The sequence below is a fragment of the Plectropomus leopardus genome, chromosome 21, assembly GCF_008729295.1.
Source record: "Plectropomus leopardus isolate mb chromosome 21, YSFRI_Pleo_2.0, whole genome shotgun sequence".
Taxonomy (NCBI): domain Eukaryota; kingdom Metazoa; phylum Chordata; class Actinopteri; order Perciformes; family Serranidae; genus Plectropomus; species Plectropomus leopardus.
In genome coordinates, this window is record NC_056483.1 from 254,296 (window position 1) to 278,756 (window position 24,461).

The window sequence follows — 24,461 nt, forward strand, 5'->3', positions numbered from 1 at the left end:
TCATTGTGATGATTTACAGTTTGTGATGTGAGACAATCATCCAGATTGTGACCAACTTGTCTCAGTGAATAATTTATTTTCACTTGTTACTGTGAAAGCAATATCACAAATTCTCAAATTTAAATTTGACAAAAAACATTAAGTTGGACCTAACAATGAACTGGTTAGATTTTAGTTGAAAATGTCAAAGTTCAGGGTCTATGTGACCTTGTTTCTGTCTCATTCTTGTGAACGTGAAAGTTTGAGAAAACCTGGTGGGAATTTAGCAAAAAACGTACACTTTGACTCTGATGGACTGATCAGATTTTGGTGATTATAGGCAAGGTCAACCTGATCTTGCGTCTGTCTTTCTTTCATGGACTCAACCCCAACAACACAGGAGGGAATTTCCTGAAATTTGGCACAAACGTCCATTCTGACTCAAAAATGATCTGATTGGATTGGATTGGAAGTCTAAGGTCACTGTGACCTCAAAAACATGTTTTGGCCAAAACTCAAGAATTCATTTTGCTAATCATGATAAACAGGATAAAATGAAGTGATGACATTTTATATGTTAAAGGTCATAGGTGAACTGTGCTGTGATGTCGTAATGTTTTCAGGCTTTTATTCACAGAAAATAAGTTTCAGATAAACGGTTAACTCCCTGATCCTATTTTCTAGGATGGCAGATAGAGGCTTATACGTAAAAAGGGAGAGCCCATTCTTTAAAAAAAATCAGGAAAAAACATTAGGAATCAAGTCTCCATTAACTGTGTACGTGCTTCGTTAAAATGCATGTGCTAAATGAATGTCAAATAAACAACTCTAAATAATATCCCAGAGTATGTCCTGGCTGTCAGATGGCAGATCCAGACGCTCCAGCGGAGGCTTCACACAGGGAACAGTCGCTCATCGTTCCCCCAGCGGGCAGCTCTGAACCTGGGCCGAACACCTCTGCTCCTTCCCCGGACACGGAGCTCCAGGCAGGAGGGCAGGAAGTCCAGGACGGCTGCAGGAGAGAGGAGGAGGAGGAGGAGGAGGAGGAAGGAGGAGACAGAGCCTTTACCAAACCCACACCTCCTGTGCTTCACCTCCGCAGAGGTACGGATTCATTAACTCATTCATTCTTTATTATTGACCTCTTAATGCTCCAACATACTGATATTATTTCTACCACTTTAACTTAAAGTGATCCTAATCTGAACCTCGAAGAGTCACAGTACGACTGATGACTGAGGCGCCGTTTACTCAGGAGCATTTTTTGTTTTGCATGAAACATTCAGTTTTCGTTGCGGTTTGGCCTTTCGTTTACACCTGAACAGTTTTAGGGCCTCAAAACGCAAGTTTTTGAAATCGGGTTCCAGAGTGTTTTCTTTTTTTTAAAACTTCGCCCCCTCTGTCATCGTGTAAACTGCTGATACGCGGATCATGTGAGAACAGTGACGTCACGCATGCACATTACTTCAGCACAGCACGAGAGGACAGGACACGATACGACAATACAAGACACATCACGACACGGCATCACGGGACATGACAGGACGAGACACAAGATGACAAGGCATCACGGGACATGAAAAGACAACTTCATTACTTTTTACATTTTGCATATTTCTAAAGGTCGTTGTATAGTAATGAAAAAGAACCGATGGTCATTTCAGAGAATGTGTGGTCTTTAAAATTTGTCAAAAAGTCCTGAAAAAGTTGTGGAAAAGTTTTGGTAAAAAAATGTTTTTGAACCCTGATCGCTGCTTGCAGCTTTAGTGTGTTTTGTGTGTCGCACACTTTCTCTGTTTCCGATCCTGAGATGCGGCGGGCAGAGGACATCGGCGAATAGGAGGCCAGAACCAGAGAGCCATTAATCACATGACGTCTCCGGCGGCCGCTCCGTCCCCGCCCACCGCCACGTCTGTGAGTAAACAGTAAAAGTCATTTTAAGGACCTCTCATCAGTCTGATGACCAGCAGGGGCCTCGTCATAATGTGATTATGATGAGGCTGTCAAATGATTGATTAGTACATTGTGATTAATCCCATTCTTATTAAACAGTTTTCAGGTGTGTATTAACAAGGTGAAGAAATTCTTACCAGTTTCTGGGTTTTGGTAGCCATGTTTTCTTTTAAAATGAGCAGTTTTTCTTTTCTTTTGAGCTTCTGGCAATTATTTTCTGTAAAAATCTGATTTTTAGAGAAACTGTAAAATTGTAATGTCTAATTTCTGATGGTCCTTGAACACATCATGTTGGAGCCACCTCCCCTCCTCTGATAAATAAAGAACAGTCCCCTAGTTAATCAGTATTATTCTGTAATAACGAACTATTAATCTGCTCGAATTTACCCTTTTATATTTGTGTATGTTTTCATTTTATTGTGAATTGTTTGCTTGTATATTCACTACATGTAGACCAGATTTGGTCAATGCTTCACCACATCTTTTGTCTTCATTGTGCTCAGTAATAAACTGACTCGACTTTTGGCTCCAGTGATCGACGCAGCATGAACACGTCCTCTGACCGCCAGGATCAGAGACATAACTGTGAGAATCCTGAAGGGTGTCTTCAGGGACTGCTTTGTGTCCAGGTGTCCGGTAAAAGGACGCTGCTGCTGTCCAACGAGGCGAGGAGAGAGATGGCGAAGCAGGCGAGAGCCCTGAAGGAGGAGAGACGAGCGGCGCTGGACGCCCGACACAAATACCTCATCAGCAGGTTGGTGGACGCCGGGACGCTGCCGGAGGCGGAGGCGGAGGACGCCGTCATCTCCGACGACAAGGTAACATCTGCAAGTCCCCAAACAGTCCTCAAATGAATTAGTCAGTCTAAAATAATGCCTTTTTGGTCTAAAAATGTCATAAATTCATCTTCTAAAGTCTTAAAAGTGTTTTTTCTAATGCATTGATACATTTCAGAATAATAGGTAACTTATTGCTCTCTCCCAAAAGTCATGTTTTATATTAAAGCAAATATTTGGGCAAAAAAATCCCCCTAACTCTTTTTTTGTGAAAATAAGTCTTAAATTTCATTGTGAGTCGTTGAAAAAGTCCTGAAAAGTCTTAGTTGACTTGCTGTGAGCTGCAGGAGGCCTGCTCTAACACGGCTCCATGTTCAGATCGTTTCCGTCTGGTTCTTCCAGTTCGGTCTGATCGATGATTTCTTTGCTGCCAACGGATCCAAGAAGCTGATTTTCTTCTATCAGAGTGTGAAGCAGGTAAATAAATGTACAACATCACATTTTTTTCTTCAGGTTCATGTCATGATTATTTAAAATAATTGATATATCATCCCAATGATAAAAAACATATGCTAAAAGTCCTAAAATGCAGCTAAAATATGCCTTACTTTACATTCTGTTAAAAAAACAAAATAGTTTTATTGCATCACAAATAGGACACATTTATTTATTTTATTTATTTTACCTTTAAATGTACTTTCTTTGTAGCGCAAAAAAATGTCAACACCTGATTAAAATCTCTAGATTTCACTATGAAACATCTCAGCTGATGACTTAAATAAGACAGCTATTACAGGTTTTGTTGATATATGTATATTTTAGATATTTTCTTTCCACTTATTCTGAAGGAAGAAATGTTACCGATGCAAAAAAGGCTGAAATTTTAAAACTGAGCAGTGCATACAAACTCTTTTCACACATCAACATGTTGCTCAAAAATCCTGGATTGTATTTCGCTGTCTCACAGGTACACTGAACCACACGCTCCTGACAATTGATCATTTATTTATTGATTTATTATTTCCATGTTTTCTTATCAGTGAAACATCGTGTAACTTTATCAAAAGACTAGTTTATTCCTTTTATTTCTTGCATATAAATGGCTAATATTATAGCAGTAACTTAACTATTTTTTTAATTTAATTTAAGGTAATTTAATTGAATGCAATTAATTGAATTTAATTCAGTGTTATTTAATTTAGTTTGATTTAATTTAGATAAAGTCAGTCCAGGACGTCTGGGATTTGGTTGTGGAGATGATGGTCTGGTAGTTTCTGCTGATTAATGCTTGATGAAGATCTTTTATATTTTCTGAGTTGGGTGCGTATCTCACGTGTTTTGGCAGAGTCTCTTTTATTGTCGGTGACGCAGCAGCGTGTTAAGATGCTGCTGCATATTTATGATCATCCTGGTGATGGAAATTAACCTCCATCTGCTTAATGTGGGTTTTTTTTCTTGTTTGTTTTTTATCATGATATCATGAGATCAAATTATCTCTTTTCTCATTTTCTAATTTCCACTTTCTGTCTTTCCTCTTTTATTAATCATTATTTTCTCATTTTTCCATCATTTCTTTTCTGCAGAATCTGTCCTCCAGTCATCTCTCCTCTGTGGACGCGGCGGCTTCAGCTGTGGCCGACAGGAAACTCTTCCTCACCACAGGGAGCTCTGAGGTGGGATCAGCTGCTCGTGCCTCGCTCACACCCTGATTTTACACTCAGTGACGTTTTTTAGAGTTTCCCGTCTAAACACCAGATCACATCGGGCGTCGGCTCGGCACTCGTAAATCACGATCAAGTAAAATGTAGACGGTCCACTTCTCTGATTAATCATCTCGTTTCACTCTGTTACCGTCTAATCCATCCGTCTGTCACTTATTGTAATGTTGTTTGAGCTGCTACGTTTCCTTCTCATCTCTGTCAGATAAAAACGTTTTTAAGAATAATTTCAAACTCCAGCAGCCGAGAGGCGTTTGCACTCGTTTAGGAAATTTAAACTTTAAAAACTAAAGTTGCTTTGTAAATACTCTTTTAACTTGTGGGCTTGTTTTAATCCATGTATCACAAGCAAAAGCTGCTGTCTCCTGACTTGCATTGGGACGAGATGTTTCATGAATGCAGATTTGTCAGAACAAAGCTGCTGAGCGTCCACCATTGTCCTGCCTCAGAGACGACCTTCGCTCTGCTCGACTCTGTGTTTCTGTGCTGAGTTACTGTGGAAGAAAATCCTCCGTGCTGCTTGTTGGTCGTCAGCACGACGACACTAAACGCCTCCTGCAGACATTTACAGTCATGAAAACATGAAACCTAACACTCTCCTTCTGTGTGTTTCCAGCGTTTAGAGGGGAAGTGTTTGTTCTTCCTGAGAATCACCAACAAGGCGATAACCACCGCTAACGTCCAGCAGGTCTGTAGCTTCTTTCACCGCCACGTTCAGACCAAACCAGGCTGAAGCTTTAGATCAGCACACACCGAATATATGTTACTCAAGTATATAATATTGTAGTTTAAGTAAAAAATGACATTAAAGTTGACCCTAAATATAGTGATAAGTGTTACTATATAATATTTGAACCCATAAAACTTTCAGATGAAGAGCTAAAGACACCAGAGTGCAAACCTTTCACGTGTATTAATAAAATAACTCTGCTGTGTTTTACATGAAGTTCCTGTTTCTGTTTACAGGAGGTGAACTTCGGCATGTTGGACTGCAGCGACGGCGGCGTCCTGAACGGTCTGGAGACTCTGCTGGCTGACATCATGTTACCGGCTCTGCGCTCACAGCAGGTAATCACCGCCACGCCATGGAAATTTTCTCAAATTTGGCACAAACAACCACTGTGAGTCAGGAATGAACTGATAAGATTTTGGTGGTCAAAACTGAAAGTCAAGGTCATATTCTCGAGAACACTGTATCTCCAGAACACCTTCAGGATTTTTTTTTTCAAATTTGGCACAAACAGTCACTTGGACTCCATGATGAACAGATTAGGTTTTTTGTTTACTTTATCTGTGTCATTTTAATGAACGGGATATCTCAAGAACACCTTGAAGGAATTTCTTCAAATTTGGCACAAATGTCCACTTGGAGTCAACAGTAATCTGATAAGATTTTGGCGGTCAGATGTCACAGGTCACTGTAACTTCATCTGTGTCATTGTCGTAAATTTGGCACAAACGTCCACTTTGAGTCAAGAATAAACTGATAAGATTTTGGTGGTCAAAGGTGGAAGCTAAGGTCACTGTGATTTTGTCTCTCACATTCTCATGAAACTTCTATCTCAAGTGGGAAGTCTTGTGGGAATTTCTTCAGATTTGGCACAAACATCCACCTTAACAATTAGTCAAGGACGCTGTGATTGTGTTCGTCACAGTCTTTTGAACGTGATATCTCAAGAATACCTTGAGGGAATTTCTAAAGATTTGGTACAAATATCTGCCCGGATTCAAGGATGAAGCTATCAGAATTTGGTGGTTAAAGTCAAAGGTCACTCCGCCGTGTCCTCGGCCTAATCGCAGCCTGCAGTTTCACTTTATTCTGTGTGCAGACGTGGGGCTCCGTGCAGGACGGCGCATCCTGTCCAGACGTCCAGTCCTTCCTGTCCTCAGTGGACCATTTCATCGGTAACCTGAGCTCGGCCAGAGTCAGCATGGAGAGGAAGTTCAAGCTGCAGCACGTCGACCTTCCCGACGCCATCGACCAGCTGAGCAGCCCTGCGGACTACAAGGCTGCAGGTACGAGGGTCGACGAGGACGAGTACAATTATTAACGTTCACAACTTTTTGCTCCATTTTTTTCAAAGTTAACACAAAAATGTTGAAGACTGTATTATTATTATGTAAATCTGAATGGAAATGCACAGAATTTATGGTAAATATTTATTGGTAGCGTGTTATCGATAGACTGTGTGGTGTATTGATCAGCTGTTACATCATTGCTTTGAATGTAAAAAAAAAACATAATAATAATAACTAACAAATTATGGGGTTTTGGGGGATTTTTGCATCGTAGGCTGCTTCTATGTGTCATCCAAAGCTGTCGACGTAATAATTATGCGTTTGTGCGTCCACTCTCAGCCAATAACAGCGAGCTGGTGGAGCGCCTGGAGGGCGTGGTCTCATCGTGGACCAATCAGATCAAGCAGGCGCTGACGGAGAGCGAGCAGATGAGGAAGGAGGCGGACGACGTGGGACCGTCGGCTGAGCTGGAGCACTGGAAGAGACGCATGGTCACCTTCAACAGGTGGAGACTGGCGAGCTCTCAGCATCATCTTCTTTATTCTTTTATAAAATCTCTCTTTTGATTTTTTTCTCTTTTATCTCAATATTTAGTCGTTTAGTTCTCCTCAGTATCACTAATGTCTAATTCCTAAAATAATTACTTTGTAATCATATGAATAAAAAATGTAAATGTAAGTTTTTCATAAACATATATTTATTGATTTTATAGAGCAGTATAATAATACAATGAAAAAAGCATCAACAGTGAATGCACAAACAACAGAGTAAACAACCATAACAATAAAAAAAACAATCAAATCAAACAAAAAAAAACAAGACGAGAGAAAAAAAACAGGACATGTTAACCTGTTAGACCATGAAACATTCAATTTTAATTTTCCAGATGCCACATTTTCTGTTTGATATTTTTATTTTCAAAGCAATTATTTTAGCTGATTGTGATTTATTTTTGATGTTTTCACATTTATGCACCAATTTGTAACATCAGTAATGATGACATAAGTGTGTGTGTGTGTGTGTGTGTGTGTGTGTGTGTGTGTGTGTGTGTGTCAGTCTGATAGAGGAGGTGAAGCGTCCTCAGGTGAAAAGGACTCTGGGAGTTCTGCAGGTCACCAAGTCTCGAACTCTACGAGCCTGGAGAGAGCTGGTCAGCCTCCGAAACTGCTGCAGGCTGATCTGGAGTTCACTCCACAGCTGTGCATGTTGCTGATGCCATGATTGATTGGTTTATTGATTGATTGATTGTTTCAGGACGGCGACATCACCGTGGTGGCTAACGAGGCGAAGGACAATGTGAAGTACCTCTACACTCTAGACAAGTTCTTTGGACCGCTGGGGAAATGCACGCCGGTAAAAAGAAACTTTTTATGTCTTTGGGATTCAAACCAGCGACTGTCCACAGGCAGAACTTCCTGTCTGCTGTAGGAGGGTCCATTTCCTGCGCAGTTAACCCTTCTAAGTTTACATCTAGAAGAATAATCGAATCTTTAACAATAGTTTTATTTAGTGTTCTTCGCAGAAACAAATGAAAGGCGGAGATACTTGGAAATGGACCTGCACTTGTGTTTTCTGGTCATTTTGACCACTCAAAGCGCTCTCACGCCTCGAGTCACATTCACACACACTGGTGGCCGAGGCTGCCGAACGAGGTGCCACCTGCTGCTCAGTTTTTAACCCTTCACACACACACACATACACACTGATGGAATGGGAGCAGTTTGGCGTCAATATCAAATATTCATTAATATTCTGAATTTTGAACCTTTAAATGCCATGGTTTTCAGTGATCAGCAGCTACATTGACTGTGACAGGTCACCTAGTGGAAATAGCATGTATTTCCTCCATATGCCAAATATGGTCAAAATGACCTCATCAGGTGGAAAATAGTCAAAATGACAAATTCAGAGTCAAAAGCCCAGAATGACACCCAGAAATAATACAAGTCCTGTTTTTCTGCTCTGATGGCTGTGGGATCAAAAATGTCAGTTTGAATGGGTTTCAATGGAGCATTTTTGGACCTGAACAGTCTGAATGTAACTATTTAGTTTCCACAGTGTATTTTAGACTTATTGTAGGAGCTGAGCTGCAAATTCACTGATTACACTCAAATACACAATCTGGACTACATTTAGGACACATGCATCAACACACACACAGTTATCACAACAGGAAGAAGAAAAGAGACTAAAATGAGACAAACGGCGAGATGATCTTCAGGTGAGCAGCTACCGTCAGGTGAGTCTCTGACCCCCCCCCCCCCCCCCCCCCCCAGAGTACCAGGTGGCCCCCCCTTCCCCGTTCGATGGCCAACATCAGGATGATCCACAGCATCTCTCAGTACTACAACACCTCCGAGAGGATGACCTCTCTGCTGCTCAAGGTCACCAACCAGATGATCACCACCTGCAGGGGCTACCTGACGCAGGGCGTGACCCGCATCTGGGACCACAGCAGGTACACAAAACCAGTACCACGACACCTAATCAGACCGGGCATGTCTGCTTCAGACAACATCAAAACCTGTGTGTGTGTGTGTGTGTCTGTGTGTCTGTGTGTCTGTGTGTGTGTGTGTGTGTGTGTGTGTGTGTGTGTGTGTGTGTGTGTCAGACCGGTGCTGCTGCAGCGGATCTCAGACTGCTGTCACCTGAATGTAGAGTACCAGAGGAGCTTTCAGAGCGTCCGAGACAAACTGAGAGAAAACCCTGAAAACAGACAGTTTGACTTCAGGTGAGCAGCAGCAGGCGACCTTCATTTATCACCGAGATCAGTTTAAAGGGCCACACCAACAACGATAACTATAACTACATCTATAACTGTATATATATAACATAAATGATTTTCAAAAATGGTTCAGACTCCAGTGGATGAATGAGTTCACACTACAGCTAAAACAACAACGAAAGTGGCGAATGATATCGTTTAGATCACTCCAAGAGCGATTTCATGAATGATAAAAAATACCAACAGCCAGTCAGAATCTGCTTTATGTAAACTTCACATCCAACAACAATAATACTACTAATAATAAATATATGATTGTGAAAAAGTTTATTTTTATATCTTTTAAGGTGATTTCTAAAGAAAAAATGGCTATTTTGTTTTTATTTTTAACAAAATTGGTGATGTTTTAAGAAGAAAAATAAGTGGCTTTTTTTCTTGCAAAATTTGTGGTGATTTTTTTAAGAAAACAACTTGGAGATTAACAATTTTGATTATTTTTGGTAAAAAAAAAAAAAAAAGCCAAATTTTTCCTTTTTTTCTGTGGTTTCTGTGTTTTGTTTTTCTGTTTTCAGCGTGGACACTCACATCGTTGTCGTTATAGTTATGGTGCTTGGTGTGGTCGGCCCGTCGCTGATGATTTTACGAAAAGTGTCTCTGTTTCTGTTCTTTGTCTCTCAGTGAGAACTACATCTTCGGGAAGTTTGACGCTTTCTGCAGGCGTCTGGAGAAGATCGCTGACATGGCGTCCTCGCTGGAGAGCCTGGCTGCTCTGCAGCACATGAAGGTGATCTCACGCTGCAACGTCTCCTCACGTTCCTCTCACGTTCCTCACATGTTCCTCTCACGTTCCTCACACGTTCCTCTCACGTTCCTCACACGTTCCTCACACGTTCCTCTCACGTTCCTCTCACGTTCCTCACACGTTCCTCACACGTTCCTCTCACGTTCCTCTCACGTCTTCTCCTAAAGCTCCAGCGTGTTGGGTTCAGGGGATATACTGACAGAAAGTGAATCTAATCAGAGTGTTTTCTAATCTGCCGAAAATTAAAACGGTCGTGTTTGCGTTACCTTAGAATGAGACATTTATGTCCACACAGGGAGCAGGTCCTCGTCCACAGAGATCGCCATGTTTCTACAGGAGCCAGACAGAGATACAGACAGATAGAGACACTATGTCTTCACCTCGGACGCTGTAGTCAGCAGCCCAGTGTCAATGAGCAGCGCCGCAGTTACAGTTTGTGATTTGAAACGATGTACGATTTTATCGTGTGTCATGATTAAAAAAACACCCAAAATAAGAAGATGGTGAACTTCCATTTTTAATAAATCTTCATCAAGCATTAATCAGCAGAAATGAGATTTTTTGGAGCAAACAGTGGTGATGAAAGCCGCTCTAAAGACGAGCACGTATTCCAGGTGGAGGGCGCTGAAAAGATCTATGCTCGCTACCAGACCATCGTCTCCACAACCAAATCCAAGACCTACGACGTCCTGGACCACCGCAAGCTGGAGGTGACTCATCTAAATCTGAGTTAAACATTTCATTTAATGTAATGCCCTACTTTACCTAAAAAAGTCACAAAACACAAGAGAATTGGTTTGATTTCTATGAAAAACGTGTGTGTGTGTGTGTGTGTGTGTGTGTCTCAGTTTGACAGTGACTACGCAGACTTCCAGATCCAGGTTCAGGGTTTGTTCCAGTCTCTTCAGGCTCTGCTGGACTTCTGGTTCCATCAGTCTCTCACGGTGAGTTCAGCACGATCTAAAACCGGATCAGCTGTTATTGTTAATGTCCTGAAATCATAGAAACATCCCGAAATCCAAAAAATGTCAAATTTCTTAATGTCCTGTAATTATAAAAATGTCCTAAAATCTGATGAATGTCCAAAACTGTAGAATTATCCTGAAACTTTTGAAATATCCTGAAACCATCCAAAAAAATCTAGTAAATATCCAAAAATGACAGAAACATCCTAAAATCATGAGAAACGTTATATAATCTTTGAAATGTCCTAAAATCAAAATAAATGTCCAGATTATTGGAAATGTTCTTAAATCTGATAAATATCCTAAAATCTTTCTAAAATGTTTTAAATCCTAGAAATGTTCTAATATCTTAGAAATGCTTTTCGCATTTTCAGAGGAACTCGGGGAGGTTTCAGGTTTTTAATAACGTGTTACGTTAACGTTTGCACACTGGGTAGCTTCAGTGACTTTGGTGGAAAACACGTTTCTGTGGAGGGACACAGGCGGACGTTTGAGGCGAGGCTTTGTGTTTCAGACGGAGCGGATGCTGCAGCTGCTGCAGGTGTTTGAGTCCAGCCCGACGGCCGGTCTGGACCTGAGGCCGCACCACCTGCTGCTGCTGCAGCGCTACGGCCGGGAGCTGGAGCTGCTCAGGAGGACCTACCAGAGACAGAGGGACAGACCGCCCGCCGGACGCAACCTGCCGCCGGTACGCCCTGTCCTCCTGACCCGCTGTCACTGCTGATTACTCTGACCGTTACTCTCTCTGACTGATGAATTATTCTGTAAAACGTCAGAAAATAGTGAAAATGCTTCTGTTAAATCTGCCGCAACACAAAGTGCCGTCGGATCGCTCTGAGGCTTCGTTTACATTTTAGATTTTCTTCAAGCTTCAGCAGATTTTCAGCTCATTTTCTTTGGAACTTTTACTGATTTTATATTTATTTTTGTATTTTTTTCAGTTTGAAAGACATTTTAATGACATTTTTGATGTTTTCTAAAGAAATCAATCTGCTTCAGTTTCAAAGGGTCAAAACGTTTGTGAAGGATTCAGAGGGTTAATCGACTAACCCGAGACAGAAACATCACCTGTCTGACCTCTGAGTGACCTCTGTGTGTGACCTCTGAGTGACCTCTGAGTGACCTCAGTGTGTGACCTCTGAGTGACCTCTGTGTGACCTCTGAGTGACCTCTGAGTGACCTCAGTGTGTGACCTCTGAGTGACCTCTGAGTGACCTCTTTGTGTGACCTCTGAGTGACCTCTGAGTGACCTCTTTGTGTGACCTCTGAGTGACCTCTGTGTGTGACCTCTGAGTGACCTCTGAGTGACCTCTTTGTGTGACCTCTGAGTGACCTCTGTGTGTGACCTCTGAGTGACCTCTGAGTGACCTCAGTGTGTGACCTCTGAGTGACCTCTGTGTGTGACCTCTGAGTGACCTCTGAGTGACCTCTCTGTTATCGTCTCGCTCTCAGGTGGCGGGGCGGATCCTGTGGTGCCGTCAGCTCTTCAGGAAGATCGAAGCTCCCATGTTGATCCTGAAGACGAAGCTCGAAGTCCTCAAGGTGCGACTCTGTTTTTACCTCATCGATCACATTGTTGTCACCGATCAGCGTGACCTCCGTGACCTCCGTCTGCCCGTCTTTCTGCCAGGGACCCGAGATGACCAAAGTGATCCGCAGCTACAACAAGATGGCGGTGGCGTTGCTGCAGTACGAGCTGCTGCACCTGCAGGGCTGGAGTCAGGCTGCAGAGAGCGCGCCGCCCCGCCTGAGCGCCGCCCTGCTGGTCCGACAGCAGAGCAGCAAGGTACCCGACGACATAACGACACTTTTTAGGACAACTGATGTTTAATGAGATCTCGTGTGACTGCCATTGATCACTGTGATCGATCAATTTATTAACAGTCCACTTGTTTAACACCTCGGGCAGTCACAGGCTTCAGATGGATCATTTCTGTGTTCAGTGCAGCGACGACACTGAATTTCTTTTTATTTTAGACTGGAGGCGGGAGGAAACTGACAGTTGAGCTCCATCAAATGTCCAAAAAATCAGACTCCAACAACTCCAAGGCTGTGTTTATAAAATAAATCAAATAATAAAACAAATAATAAAAAATAATAAAATGAATTAAAGTAGCTCAAAATAAAATACACTGAAATAGCTCAAAATAATATAAAATAGCCTAAATAAAATAAATAAAAACAGCCTAAACATATAAAAAAAATAAAAATATCTCAACAAATAAAAATCAGTTGAACTAACCACTTCTTATCTGAGAGAAGAGTTGTGCAGAGAGAGACAGCTCTGTCTGTTTTCCAGGAGGTTTTTGTGAACCTGGACCCGGTGGTGCTGGAGGTGCTGCAGGAGGCGCGCTGGATGACCAAACTGGGGGTGACCGTGCCAAAGGTCGTCCTAAAAATGACCTCCAGAGAAGCACACGTCAAAGCTCTGTACAAGCGGTGAGAGTATTTTTTGTATGTTATTGGTTTTTGTTTATTCAACTGAAATATACTTACACTCGACCCTCGCCTCCGTGTAGCCTGACTCGACCCTCCTCGCCTCCGTGTAGCCTGACTCGACCCTCCTCGCCTCCGTGTAGCCTGACTCGACCCTCCTCGCCTGCGTGTAGCCTGACTCGACCCTCCTCGCCTCCCTTTTTTGTGCTGCCGTTGTTAAACTTGTGTTCTGCTCTGCCGGTCCAGGCTGCTGGAGCTGCTCCAGGACTACAGCTCGGTGGTTGCCAGGATCCCGCCCCTCCTCTTCCCGCTGATGGCGCCCTTCGTTGGCCGTGTGGAGGCGGCGCTCTCTCCTGGACTCACCACACTGTCCTGGACCTCCCTCAACACGGACTTGTGTAAGCTGGGACTCGTGGATAAATGGATCCACAGAAGCATATTTTTTCGTTTTTATTTGCCGTTTTATGTTGCTGTGAAACCAAATTAAAATGTGAAAATCAGTGAACCTGATCCAGGTCCTCCCTCTGTCCTGCTCAGTCATAGACGCTGTGTATCGGGCTCTGAGGGACCTGAATCAGGTGTCCAAAGGGGCCGCAGACCTGCTGGAGTGTCGCGTTGGTCGTCTGCTTCAGGACATGTCGTCCTGCTGCCTGCTGGTCCTGCCCGAAGACTCGCCTGTCTCACCTCAGGACCTCCTGCTGCAGACAGACAGCTCCGTCCAGACTGCTGCGGCCACGCTGAGCTGGTAATACTGACAGATATACACACCACTGATACTAATACTACTGCTGTTACTACTGATACTACTGTGTGTGCGCATGCGTGTGCGTGTGTGTGTGCGCGCGTGCGCGTGTGTGTGTGTGTGTGTGTGTGTGTGTGTGTGTGTGTGTGTGTGTTTGTATGTGTGTGTGCAGGCAGAGTCAGCAGGTGGAGAAATATGTGTTTGAGCTGATCGAGGAGCTAAAGAGGAAGATGAAGACGACAGACACAGTCAACCTGGAGGTAACACACACACACACACACACACACACACACACACACACTTGTTTACCAGTAACAAATATTGAGTTTGTCATTCATTAATGATCTCCTCCTCCTCCTCCTCCTCCTCCTCCTCCTCCTCCTCCTCCTCCTCCTCCTCAGGGATCTTTCCAGTGTCTCCATCCAGACTCCAAACAGAAGACTCGCTGTCAGTCTTGTCTTCCGTGTCGTTTCTACTCCCTGATTGGTCAGCTCTGTCATCGCAACACTGAGGCTCTCGTCAAAGGTGGGACGTCTGTCCTCCTCCTTCCTTCCCTCCGTCCTTCCTCTTTTCCTCCCTTCTTCTTGTCTTCCCTCAGTTTAACGTACTTCATCTTACCAGTTTTTACAGGTCATTCCCTGTTTTTGTTCCTTTCATTTTTATCACTTCAGTTCATTTTCTTGTATTTTTTTGCTAATATTTGGGTCATTTCTCTTTAACCCTTTGAAACCTGGATTGACACCAGTTTTATTCGTGCTGTTTTTAGACACTTTACACAAGCATTTAAAGCTTTATAAACTCAGCAAATAGTTTTGATTTCTTTAAAGAAAAGGCAATCAAAAACTTTGAAAAATTTCAAGAAATGATGAAAAGGTGATAAGACCATCATTCACATTAAATTAGCAAAGACAGAGAGAGAAAGAATATGTACATGTATAAATATTTATATATATATATATATATATTATATATTATATTTAAATATATTTTATTATATTATATATATATATATATGGGTTATTTCTTGTTAATGTGCTTATTGTCTTCTTACCTCGTCTTTGAAAGAAATCAGGCCAAATTTCTCAGGTTTTAAAGGGTTAACTGGGACTACTGACAAACTTTCCACCATCACGTCTCAGCTCTGCTCATCCTGCACTAATTTGTTTTTCCTCTCAGCCACCAAATCGTCTCTGGACGCCCTGAGGAGGAGACTTCATGTCCTCAAATACCAGCCGTCCTCCTCGTCCTCCTCCTGCGGCGGCCAGTCAGCTCCTCCTCCTCTCTTCAGAGCCTCCATCCAGCTCGCCATCCCCAACATCGTCCTCAGACCCAGCCTGGACGACATCCAGGTACCTCTGACACAATCGCCTCACCTGTTCCTCTGTCCTTAGAGTTAAATTATATCCAGCATTTTATCAGGGGTTTTTTTGGCATCGTGTTTAACCCTTTAAAACTTGGATTAACATCAGTTTTCTTGTGTTGCGTTCAGGCGCCTTTCATGAGCATTTAAACCTTTGAAAAGAAGGCAATGAGCGATTTGGCATAATCAGTGAAAATCGACAAGAAATTAAACCAAAAATGTGTTAAATTATATATGATCATATAATAAGAGAAAATATACAAAACAAAAAAAACGTAACCATTTAGAATTATGCTTTTAAACCTGTAACACATATGCATGGCAGCTGTGTGGGGGTGTCCACATACTTTTGGCCACACACTGTAAGTACCTCCAGCGCTCCTCAGCTACAGCTGAACTGAATGAATGTGTGTGTGTGTGTGTGTGTGTGTGTGTGTGTGTGTGTGTGTGTGTGTGTTTCAGAGCGCCGTGAACAGGCTGGTGAGCGCCGTGCTGTCCGTGACCAAAGACATCCCTCTGTGGACGTACGCTCACCTGCAGTACAAACAGCAGCAGGTACGCCGTCGTCCTCCTCTCTTAAACACCCATCACCACACAGCCAATCACATCCCGGCGTCTCTCTGTCCGCCAGGTGGAGCAGGCGGCGGGCCGGGACGCGGGAGACGACATCCCGGTGAAGCCGCCGGTGCTGAGGCCTCTGGACAGACAGCTGGCCGAGCACAGAGACGTCACCAAGTCAGTCCACAGACACGTTAACGAGTCTTTTCATTCCAGCGTCTGTCAGATCTGCTGCTCCTTCAGAGGGTTTCTGTAGTTTTCGGTTATATTTGATTGTCTGAAAATTAAGGGTCCCGTAGGAAAAAAATTACAACAAAAAAACAGAAAAGATGAGGTCATTTTGACCATATTTGGCATATTGAGAAAAAACATGTCTATTTCCACCAGGTGACCTGCTGCTGATCACTGATATTAAAAATATCTACTTTTCGTGTAGTATATTGACAAAAACCTGGCATTTAAAGGGTTAAAATTCTGAAAGTGAATGAAAATTTGATATTTATGATCAGGACTGATGCTGATTAAATAAAATAAACCCAAAAAAGTAGAAATTAATAATAATGTATATATTTTTTTTAAGCCTGATTCTGGGAAGCACACCTTTTTGTGCAGAGTGATATGATGTTCTTATCTGACACAGCACAAATAATAACGTATAAAAATCGATGTTGCTGCTAATAATCGACATGCTGAAATACGTTGTTGTTGTTTGCAGGTTGGTGATCCAGCTGAGCTCCGTCGTGTCGTCTCTGAGATCTCAGGCTGCTGAAACTCTGAATCAACTCGCTCACTTTTCTGCACTGTGGAACCAGGTGTGTGTGTGTGTTGTTGTTGTTGTTGTTGTTGTTGTTGTTGTTTGTTGTTGTTTGTTGTTTATTGGACTAACTCTCAGGTGTGTTCAGGACCCAGAGGAGCAGGTTCAGGTCTTCCTGCAGTCCGACCCGTCGCTGACGGAGTTCAGCTCTCAGATCTGCTTCTACTCTGTGAGTCCACTTCCTGTTTGTTTATTTATTGATTATCATCAGTAAACACTCACAATAAACATCAGATTCAGTATTTAACATCATCAGAGTGAATCCTGTTGGTTTGATTTCTTTCTAAAACATGGGGGGAAAAGGCAAAAAAAAAAATAAATTATAAAAATTATTCTAAAAAATGATGGGAGAAAATTTACATTGAACTCATCATAACTCACAACTCATTTTTTGCATATATTTTATTCAAGTCAGTTCCTTGCTTTTTACCTAAATTTTTTATTTTATTTTGTTTTTTTTTTTGCTAATTTTAAGGAACTTGTCTTGTATTTTTTTTTTTTCTTGCTCTTTTTTGAGTCATTTCTTTTTAAGTTGCTAATCGCCTTTTTCCTGTTTTTAAAGGAATTCAACCACTTGGGTTTCAAAGGGTTAACTGTGAAAAAAGTGGAATAAAAAGCTGCCTTCAGAAACATAAAGTTAACATCAGAACAGGGACAGTAAAACTTTTACCCATGATGCCTTGCTGCCCCTGCAGAAGCTGGAGGAGCAGATTTCGGAGCTCGCGGCGTTTCGCTCGGTGGGCTCGGTGCTGTTCGACACCGAGCAGCTGAAGCTGGCGCTCACTCAGGAGTGCCGTCTCTGGAAACGAGCCTTTGGCGCCGCACTCAACCGCCGTGCGTCCGCCGACATGGATGACGTCTTCTCGTTCGTGGACGGGCTGACGAAGCGCCTGCAGCGTCCAATCACAGACCTGGAGGACGTCCGAGGAGCCATGGCGGCGCTCAGAGAGGTCAGCCAGCTTCTGATTGGCTGTTGACAAAAAATGGTTCCTGTGTGGGTTTCCAAGGGTTAATAAATTCTTGAGAATAAAAATAATATTACAAGAGTGAAGTAGTAATTTTGAGAAAAAAAGTCAGAATTTTATGAGAGTAAACACGCAATATCACGAGAATAAAGTCCTATTTTTACAAGAAAGGGGACATTATATCAGGGAAATAATCATACTATAATTTTATAGCATATTAGCTATAAAACATGTCGGAGCACGGGTCAGCAGGTTACCTGTGGACCGTGTGTGACACGACACGACGCCAGGGACCGCGGTTTCCATGGACGCTGCCTGTGCTCACCTGTTTTATAATTTATTGGTAATATTTTTATTTCTGTAGTATAATATCCCCTTTCTCGTAAAAACGTGACTCTATTCTCGTATTATCTATTCTTGTCTTTTTTCTCATAAAAATTGTAAAACTACAACTTTATTTTCGTAGTAATACCACTTTCATCTCATAATATTACAAATATACTCAAAGTCTCAAAAAACAAAAAAAGTCCTCAGTGTGGTCCTAAACCTCCGTCGTACTCGTTCACCTCCTCTCTATCTTGTGTTTGAGATTCGGGAGGCGGAGGTTCGTATCGACGCCACCATCGGCCCCGTGGAGGAGTCCTTCGCTCTGCTCAACAAACACGAGCTGCTCTTCAATGACAGGAACGCCGAGCGCGTAGACGGTCTGACGTACGCCTGGAGGACCCTTAGCGGCCTGGTGAGACCTGCTTTACAACACACACGAAAAGACATAAAGACATAATAAAAACCCACATGTAAAAATAAGATAATATCAGAAGCGAATACGTAAGTATAATACCGTTAAGTCAGAGCTCGTTAAAGGCGAAAGTGAAAAGAAACGTTTATAGTTTTCTGTTGAAAATATGTACAACAATGACATCGTTTGGCAAAGACTCACAAAGGTCTACCTACACAAACCTCTCTGATTTCAGTACCTCTTCTGACGCGTTCCATATAACTGGTTCAACAACACTAAACGTTTATTTTGTGTGTGTGTGTGTGTGTGTGTGTGTGTGTGTGTGTGTGTGTGTGTGTGTGTTCAGGTGGTGCAGAACCAGAACACCCTGGTGAGGATCCAGCCCAGCATGAAGGCAGACCTGCTGAGTGAAGTTCAGAGCTTCCAGAGCCACCTTCAGTCCTTCTGCAGCGAGTACAGCCTCAGGTAGTCCTCAATTGGTCCTCAGGTAGTCCTCAATTGGTCCTCAGGTAGTCCTCAATTGGTCCTCAGGTAGTCCTCAGGTAGTCCTCAATTGGTCTTCAGGTAGTCAACGAGTAATTCTTGGGTAGTCTTCAAATAGTCTCACAAATAGTCCTCAGGTATTTTGACTTTGAGTCTTTGGGTAGTCTCCGGGTAGTCATCCAGTAATTCTTGGGTAGTCTTCGAGTAGTTTTTAGGTAGTCTTCGGGTAGTCCCCCACTAGTCCTCAGGTAGTCTTTTGGTAGTCTGTTGGTAGTCCTCAGGTAGTCTTTGGGTAATCCTCAGGTAGTCCTGGGGTAGTCCTGAGGTAGTCCTCAGGTAGTCCTGGGGTAGTCCTGAGGTAGTCCTCAGGTAGTCCTGGGGTAGTCTTCGGGTAGTCCTCAGGTAGTCCTTTGGTTCGGACAGACATCACGGTGCATTAAAACAATGTGCACAGAGAGTCGGACGTGTGTTTGCAGGGGCCCGGGGACGGAGGGTGTGGCTCCAGCCGAGGCCAGCGAGCGGCTGCAGAGTTTTCAGGCCGAGTTTGATCATCTGTGGAGGAAATACACCACCTGCTCCGGAGGAGAGGAGCTGTTCGGACTTCCTGTTAACGGTACAACTGCGAGGCCAACCGACAGACTGACCGACCGAGCAACTGACTGACAGACCGACTGACTGACCATCTGAATGTGACCAACTGACCACCAGCAGACTGACTCACTGACCGCAACAACCAACCAACCAACCGATCGACTTTCCAACTGACCGACTGACTGACTAACTGACCGACTGTCCGATCGACCGAGCAACAGAACAACCGACTGTCGGACTTGTATGCCGTCTCTCTCCCTCCTCCTTCATCCTCTCCTCCCTGCAGAGTATCCGGAGCTGCAGAGGATCAAGAGGGAGCTGTCTCTGCTGTCCAAACTCTACAGTCTGTATAACTCCGTCACCGACAGCGTCGCCGGATACTACGACATCCTGTGGGCCGACCTCAACATCGAGAAGATCAACGCCGAGCTGCAGGACTTCCAGAACAGGTGCAGCACGGACAAACGTCATTATACCGCTGTAGCTGTCGCTGGAGGCCTCATGTTTTCTGGTTGTCTGCCTCGTTCGTGGGAAGCCATTATTGAGCGGGTCGAACGCTGGCGAAAATAAACACGTCGACCGTTTTATCGAGACCAGAGAAAATCGCTTATAAGTCACTTCCACTCCTCACTCGGACTAGAGACTAAAAAACCTGTGAGGATTCACTTTTCTCACAGAGATAAATCAAGAATCAATCAGGGAATCAATAAATAATCAGACTGATGATCAGAATCAATGAGAGCGTCACGATCAATAAACTCTCATCGGCTCGCCTGCCTGCAGACAGCACTTCCTCTCTCACTGGCTCTTCTTCTGTGGTTTCAGGATCCGGAAACTTCCGAAGGCGCTGAAGGAGTGGCAGGCCTTCAGAGACCTGAAGAAGACCATCGACGACTTCACCGAGACCTGTCCTCTGCTCTACATGATGTCCAACAAGGTGGGACACCAGTCTGTCTGTCCCTCTGTCTGTATGTGTCTCTGTCTTTCTGTCCCTCTGTCTGTCTGTCTCTCTGAGAGTGAGACATGTCAGCAGATTTAAATAATTTCACCCGCATTACAGGTTTTTGTTGATGTCCAAACGTCCTCTTCATGTGTCTCTGATGTCCTGTGTGTCTCAGGCAATGTTGTCCCGACACTGGACTCGTCTCAGTGAGTTGACGTCTCACAGCTTCCAGGTGGACTCAGAGAGTTTCTCCCTCAGAGACATCATGGAGGCTCCGCTGCTGAAATACAAAGAGGACATTGAGGTACCAAAGACGCTCACACGCTGTTTCTAACTCTGTGTCCTCTGTGTCCTCTGTGTCCCTGACTCTTTGATCTTAACATCAAAAAAAAAACTCAGTGTGTTTAATAGTCTCACATGTGTGTTTCAGGACGTTTGTATCAGCGCGGTGAAGGAGCGAGACATCGAGGCCAAGCTGAAGGACGTGGTGTCCGAGTGGAGCGGACAGATGCTCAGCTTCGCCTCCTTCAGGAACCGAGGAGAACTGCTCCTGAAAGGAGCCGACACCGCCGACAAGATCGCCATGATGGAGGACAGCCTGATGGTGCTGACATCACTGCTCAGCAACAGGTGAGGACACGAGGAGAGAGGAGACGAGGGAGGAGACAAGGAGGCAAGAAGAGGGAGAGGGAGGAGACGAGGAGGAACATCAAGCAAATGAAAGATAAACATACGAATATAAAATAAACGTAGTAAAATGCAGAGAAGAAAGAATGGATGTGTGGAAGGTGAATGAATGAACAGATACATGAATAACTGAGCAGATGAATGAATAACTGAATAGATGAATGAATAAATGAACAGATGAATGAATAGACAGGTGAATGAACAGACCTCCTCCTCCTCCTGCTGCAGGTATAACGCCCCCTTCAGGCCGTCCATCCAGCTGTGGGTACAGAAGCTGTCCAACACCTCGGAGGTGATCGAGCGCTGGCTGTCGGTGCAGAACCTCTGGATCTACCTGGAGGCCGTGTTCGTGGGCGGAGACATCGCCAAGCAGCTGCCCCAGGTCACATGATTATCACGCCGCGCCTGCGGTTTTGACCCTTTCCGCTCCCGTCGGCTCTAACGTTTGTCTCTGACTCGTCCAGGAGGCCAAACGCTTCCAGAGCATCGACAAGTCGTGGCAGCGGATCATGCAGCGTGCTCACGAGATGCCCAACGTGGTGCAGTGCTGCGTGGGAGACGAGACGCTCAGCCAGGTGCTGCCCGCGTGCCTCTGAGCAGCGCCGCAGTCAGGTGACTCTGCAGGTGTGTTAACTGCTGTGTGTCGTCCTGCAGCTGCTGCCTCACCTGCTGGAGCAGCTGGAGCTCTGCCAGAAGTCTCTGTCCGGGTACCTGGAGAAGAAGCGCCTGGTGTTTCCCCGCTTCTTCTTCGTGTCCGACCCGGCGCTGCTGGAGATCCTGGGCCAGGCCTCCGACTCGCACACCATACAGGTGACGCTCAGGTGTTCACATCAGGCCGACGCTAATTATACTCTGATTCACGTCACCTCGCCAAAATACAAACAACCACTGATACAGTTTATATTTTCGCCTCCACACCGGCGATATTCTGAGGCAGGAGGCGTTCTGTCTCAGGTTGTTGTGAAAACGTTGTCACGGTAACGCTGTGAGGGGAAACCTTCAATTTTAGCTCAAACATCCACATGGACTCAAACATGTCAAAGGTCAAAGGTCACTGTGGCCCTCCATCAGTCTCACTCTTGTTCAGGCAATATCTCATGGAGAGATATGTCTCTGTCCCTCTGTCTCTCTGTGTCCCTGTACCTCTGTCTCTCTGTGTCCCTGTACCTCTGTCTCTCTGTGTCCCTGTCCCTCTGTCCCTCAGGCTCACCTGCTCAGTCTGTTTGACAACGTAAACAGAGTAGTTTTCAGTGAGAAGCTCTACGATCAGATCGTCAGTTTTCAGTCTCAAGAGGGAGAAACTGTGGAGCTGAGCCAACCTGTGCTGGCCCAGGTACACACACACACACACACACACACACACACACACACACGCACACACACACACACACACACACACACACGCACACACACATTTTAAACATCAGTATCGGACACATCTCAGGCTGTGATTTTTTTTTTTGTTGACTTTTTTTAAATCTACTTTGCGTGTAGTATATTTAATTTTTTAATTTTTTTTCCATATAAAAACATAGCGGCATCATTACAAAATACTGGCATTTAAAGGGTTAAAATTCGGAAAATTAATGAATATTTGATATTTATGATTAGGCCTGATGTTGGTTAAAAAATGAAGTCAATGGAAGCAGAAAATCATATAAATGTGTGATATAATTTAAAGCTTGATTTAAGTGCATTTCAAACAAATATATTGCAGCTCAAAGTGCAGCAACACAACAAAAACAAGAATAACATATGAAACCAGCAAAAATGGATTTAAAAAATTGAAAAAGTAAAAACCATAAAAACATAAAAAAAAAAAAGACACGCCAGACCACAAAGACAGGTTGAATAAGCGTTAATTATGATCCGTGTTTCGTCTCGTGTCCTCAGGGGAACGTGGAGGTGTGGTTGGGACAGCTGCTGGCGGGGGTGAGACAGACGCTCCATACGATCATCCGTCAGGCCCACGTGGCCGTCAGCGACCCCGGCGTGAAGCTGCTGGAGTTCCAGGCGGCGTTCCCGGCTCAGGTGGGCCTGCTGGGAATACAGATGATCTGGACCAGAGACGCAGAAGACGCCCTCGTCCTCAGCAAGTCTGACAAGAAGGTGCTTTTATATTTTGAAAGTCTGAGTGGAGGGGACGCTCGTCTTTCTGTCCACTCACCGTCCTCTGCCCGACAGATCATGCAGGCGACCAATCAGAAGTTCCTGGACCTCCTGAACGAGCTGATCGACATGACGACCAGAGAGCTGAGCAGGAACGAGAGGACAAAGTACGAGACGCTCATCACCATCCACGTCCATCAGAGGGACATCTTCGATGAGCTGGTGGGTGGACAGACAGAGGGACGGACAGGCTTGATGTCGTTCAGGGTTTTATAAACGTCTTCTCGTCTCCGTCAGGTGCGTCTGAACGTGCGCTCGGCGGCGGACTTCGAGTGGCAGAAACAGTCCAGGTTTTACTTCCTGGAGGAGGCGGACAGGTGTGTGATCCAGATCACAGACGTGGAGTTCAGCTACTGCAACGAGTACCTGGGCTGCACGGACCGCCTGGTCATCACGCCGCTCACAGACAGGTAACCACACACCTGAGGGTCCCAGCGTTACTGTCCGTCCATCACAGCGCCACACGTCCTCCACTGATGTCTTTACTTTGACCAGACAACAAAAACATTAACCCTTTAGAGCGCCGCTTTAATATCACACACACTCAGACCGCTCTGTGCACAAAATACGCTGTTCACAGTCAGGCTTTAAAAATATTATACATTAATGTTATATTCATCTTTCATTGTGTTTATTTTTAGCCCACATCAGTCCTAATCATAAATATCAAATATTCATTCACTTTCAGAGTATTAACCCTTTAAATGCCAGGTTTTTGTCATGATGCAACTACATTTTTAGATTAAAATTAAAGAAGAATTATGTCCAATCTCGTGTTCAGTCATTACATATACTACTTATTATATCTGATACAAAAAAAATACAAAATAATTAGCAGTAGTACCTATAATATATACTTATCTGACAGAGGTATCTACCTGTCCAGGTGTTACATCACGCTGTCTCAGGCTCTGGGGATGAGCATGGGCGGAGCTCCGGCCGGTCCCGCGGGAACAGGTAACGCCGTCCACGTCTCCAGTGACGACTCACACGAATATTCTCATGTTGACTTTGTTGTTTGTTGCTTTAACCCTTTA

At 44.1% G+C, this 24,461-nt stretch overlaps 1 protein-coding gene across 1 annotated transcript in view; it reads left to right on the top strand.

Moving 5' to 3' along the window:
* Window positions 1-24,461, top strand: part of dnah5l (dynein, axonemal, heavy chain 5 like) — a 53,662-nt gene that overhangs the window by 260 nt on the left and 28,941 nt on the right. Inside the window, exons 2-46 of the mRNA XM_042510851.1 lie at window positions 843-1,083; window positions 1,790-1,893; window positions 2,562-2,750; window positions 3,111-3,185; window positions 4,292-4,381; window positions 5,043-5,114; window positions 5,393-5,494; window positions 6,256-6,442; window positions 6,785-6,950; window positions 7,502-7,595; window positions 7,700-7,798; window positions 8,722-8,903; window positions 9,057-9,176; window positions 9,849-9,954; window positions 10,587-10,682; window positions 10,821-10,916; window positions 11,452-11,625; window positions 12,390-12,479; window positions 12,568-12,723; window positions 13,237-13,376; window positions 13,620-13,771; window positions 13,911-14,118; window positions 14,288-14,375; window positions 14,517-14,640; window positions 15,292-15,464; window positions 15,938-16,030; window positions 16,107-16,210; window positions 16,749-16,845; window positions 16,936-17,016; window positions 17,543-17,797; window positions 18,402-18,551; window positions 18,898-19,016; window positions 19,511-19,647; window positions 19,912-20,074; window positions 20,451-20,562; window positions 20,744-20,872; window positions 20,999-21,198; window positions 21,484-21,637; window positions 21,720-21,830; window positions 21,910-22,065; window positions 22,460-22,588; window positions 23,149-23,364; window positions 23,440-23,586; window positions 23,662-23,834; window positions 24,311-24,381. Of these exons, the coding sequence (XP_042366785.1) occupies window positions 843-1,083; window positions 1,790-1,893; window positions 2,562-2,750; window positions 3,111-3,185; window positions 4,292-4,381; window positions 5,043-5,114; window positions 5,393-5,494; window positions 6,256-6,442; window positions 6,785-6,950; window positions 7,502-7,595; window positions 7,700-7,798; window positions 8,722-8,903; window positions 9,057-9,176; window positions 9,849-9,954; window positions 10,587-10,682; window positions 10,821-10,916; window positions 11,452-11,625; window positions 12,390-12,479; window positions 12,568-12,723; window positions 13,237-13,376; window positions 13,620-13,771; window positions 13,911-14,118; window positions 14,288-14,375; window positions 14,517-14,640; window positions 15,292-15,464; window positions 15,938-16,030; window positions 16,107-16,210; window positions 16,749-16,845; window positions 16,936-17,016; window positions 17,543-17,797; window positions 18,402-18,551; window positions 18,898-19,016; window positions 19,511-19,647; window positions 19,912-20,074; window positions 20,451-20,562; window positions 20,744-20,872; window positions 20,999-21,198; window positions 21,484-21,637; window positions 21,720-21,830; window positions 21,910-22,065; window positions 22,460-22,588; window positions 23,149-23,364; window positions 23,440-23,586; window positions 23,662-23,834; window positions 24,311-24,381 (6,121 nt within the window). The remainder of the gene's footprint in view (window positions 1-842; window positions 1,084-1,789; window positions 1,894-2,561; window positions 2,751-3,110; window positions 3,186-4,291; window positions 4,382-5,042; window positions 5,115-5,392; window positions 5,495-6,255; window positions 6,443-6,784; window positions 6,951-7,501; window positions 7,596-7,699; window positions 7,799-8,721; window positions 8,904-9,056; window positions 9,177-9,848; window positions 9,955-10,586; window positions 10,683-10,820; window positions 10,917-11,451; window positions 11,626-12,389; window positions 12,480-12,567; window positions 12,724-13,236; window positions 13,377-13,619; window positions 13,772-13,910; window positions 14,119-14,287; window positions 14,376-14,516; window positions 14,641-15,291; window positions 15,465-15,937; window positions 16,031-16,106; window positions 16,211-16,748; window positions 16,846-16,935; window positions 17,017-17,542; window positions 17,798-18,401; window positions 18,552-18,897; window positions 19,017-19,510; window positions 19,648-19,911; window positions 20,075-20,450; window positions 20,563-20,743; window positions 20,873-20,998; window positions 21,199-21,483; window positions 21,638-21,719; window positions 21,831-21,909; window positions 22,066-22,459; window positions 22,589-23,148; window positions 23,365-23,439; window positions 23,587-23,661; window positions 23,835-24,310; window positions 24,382-24,461) is intronic.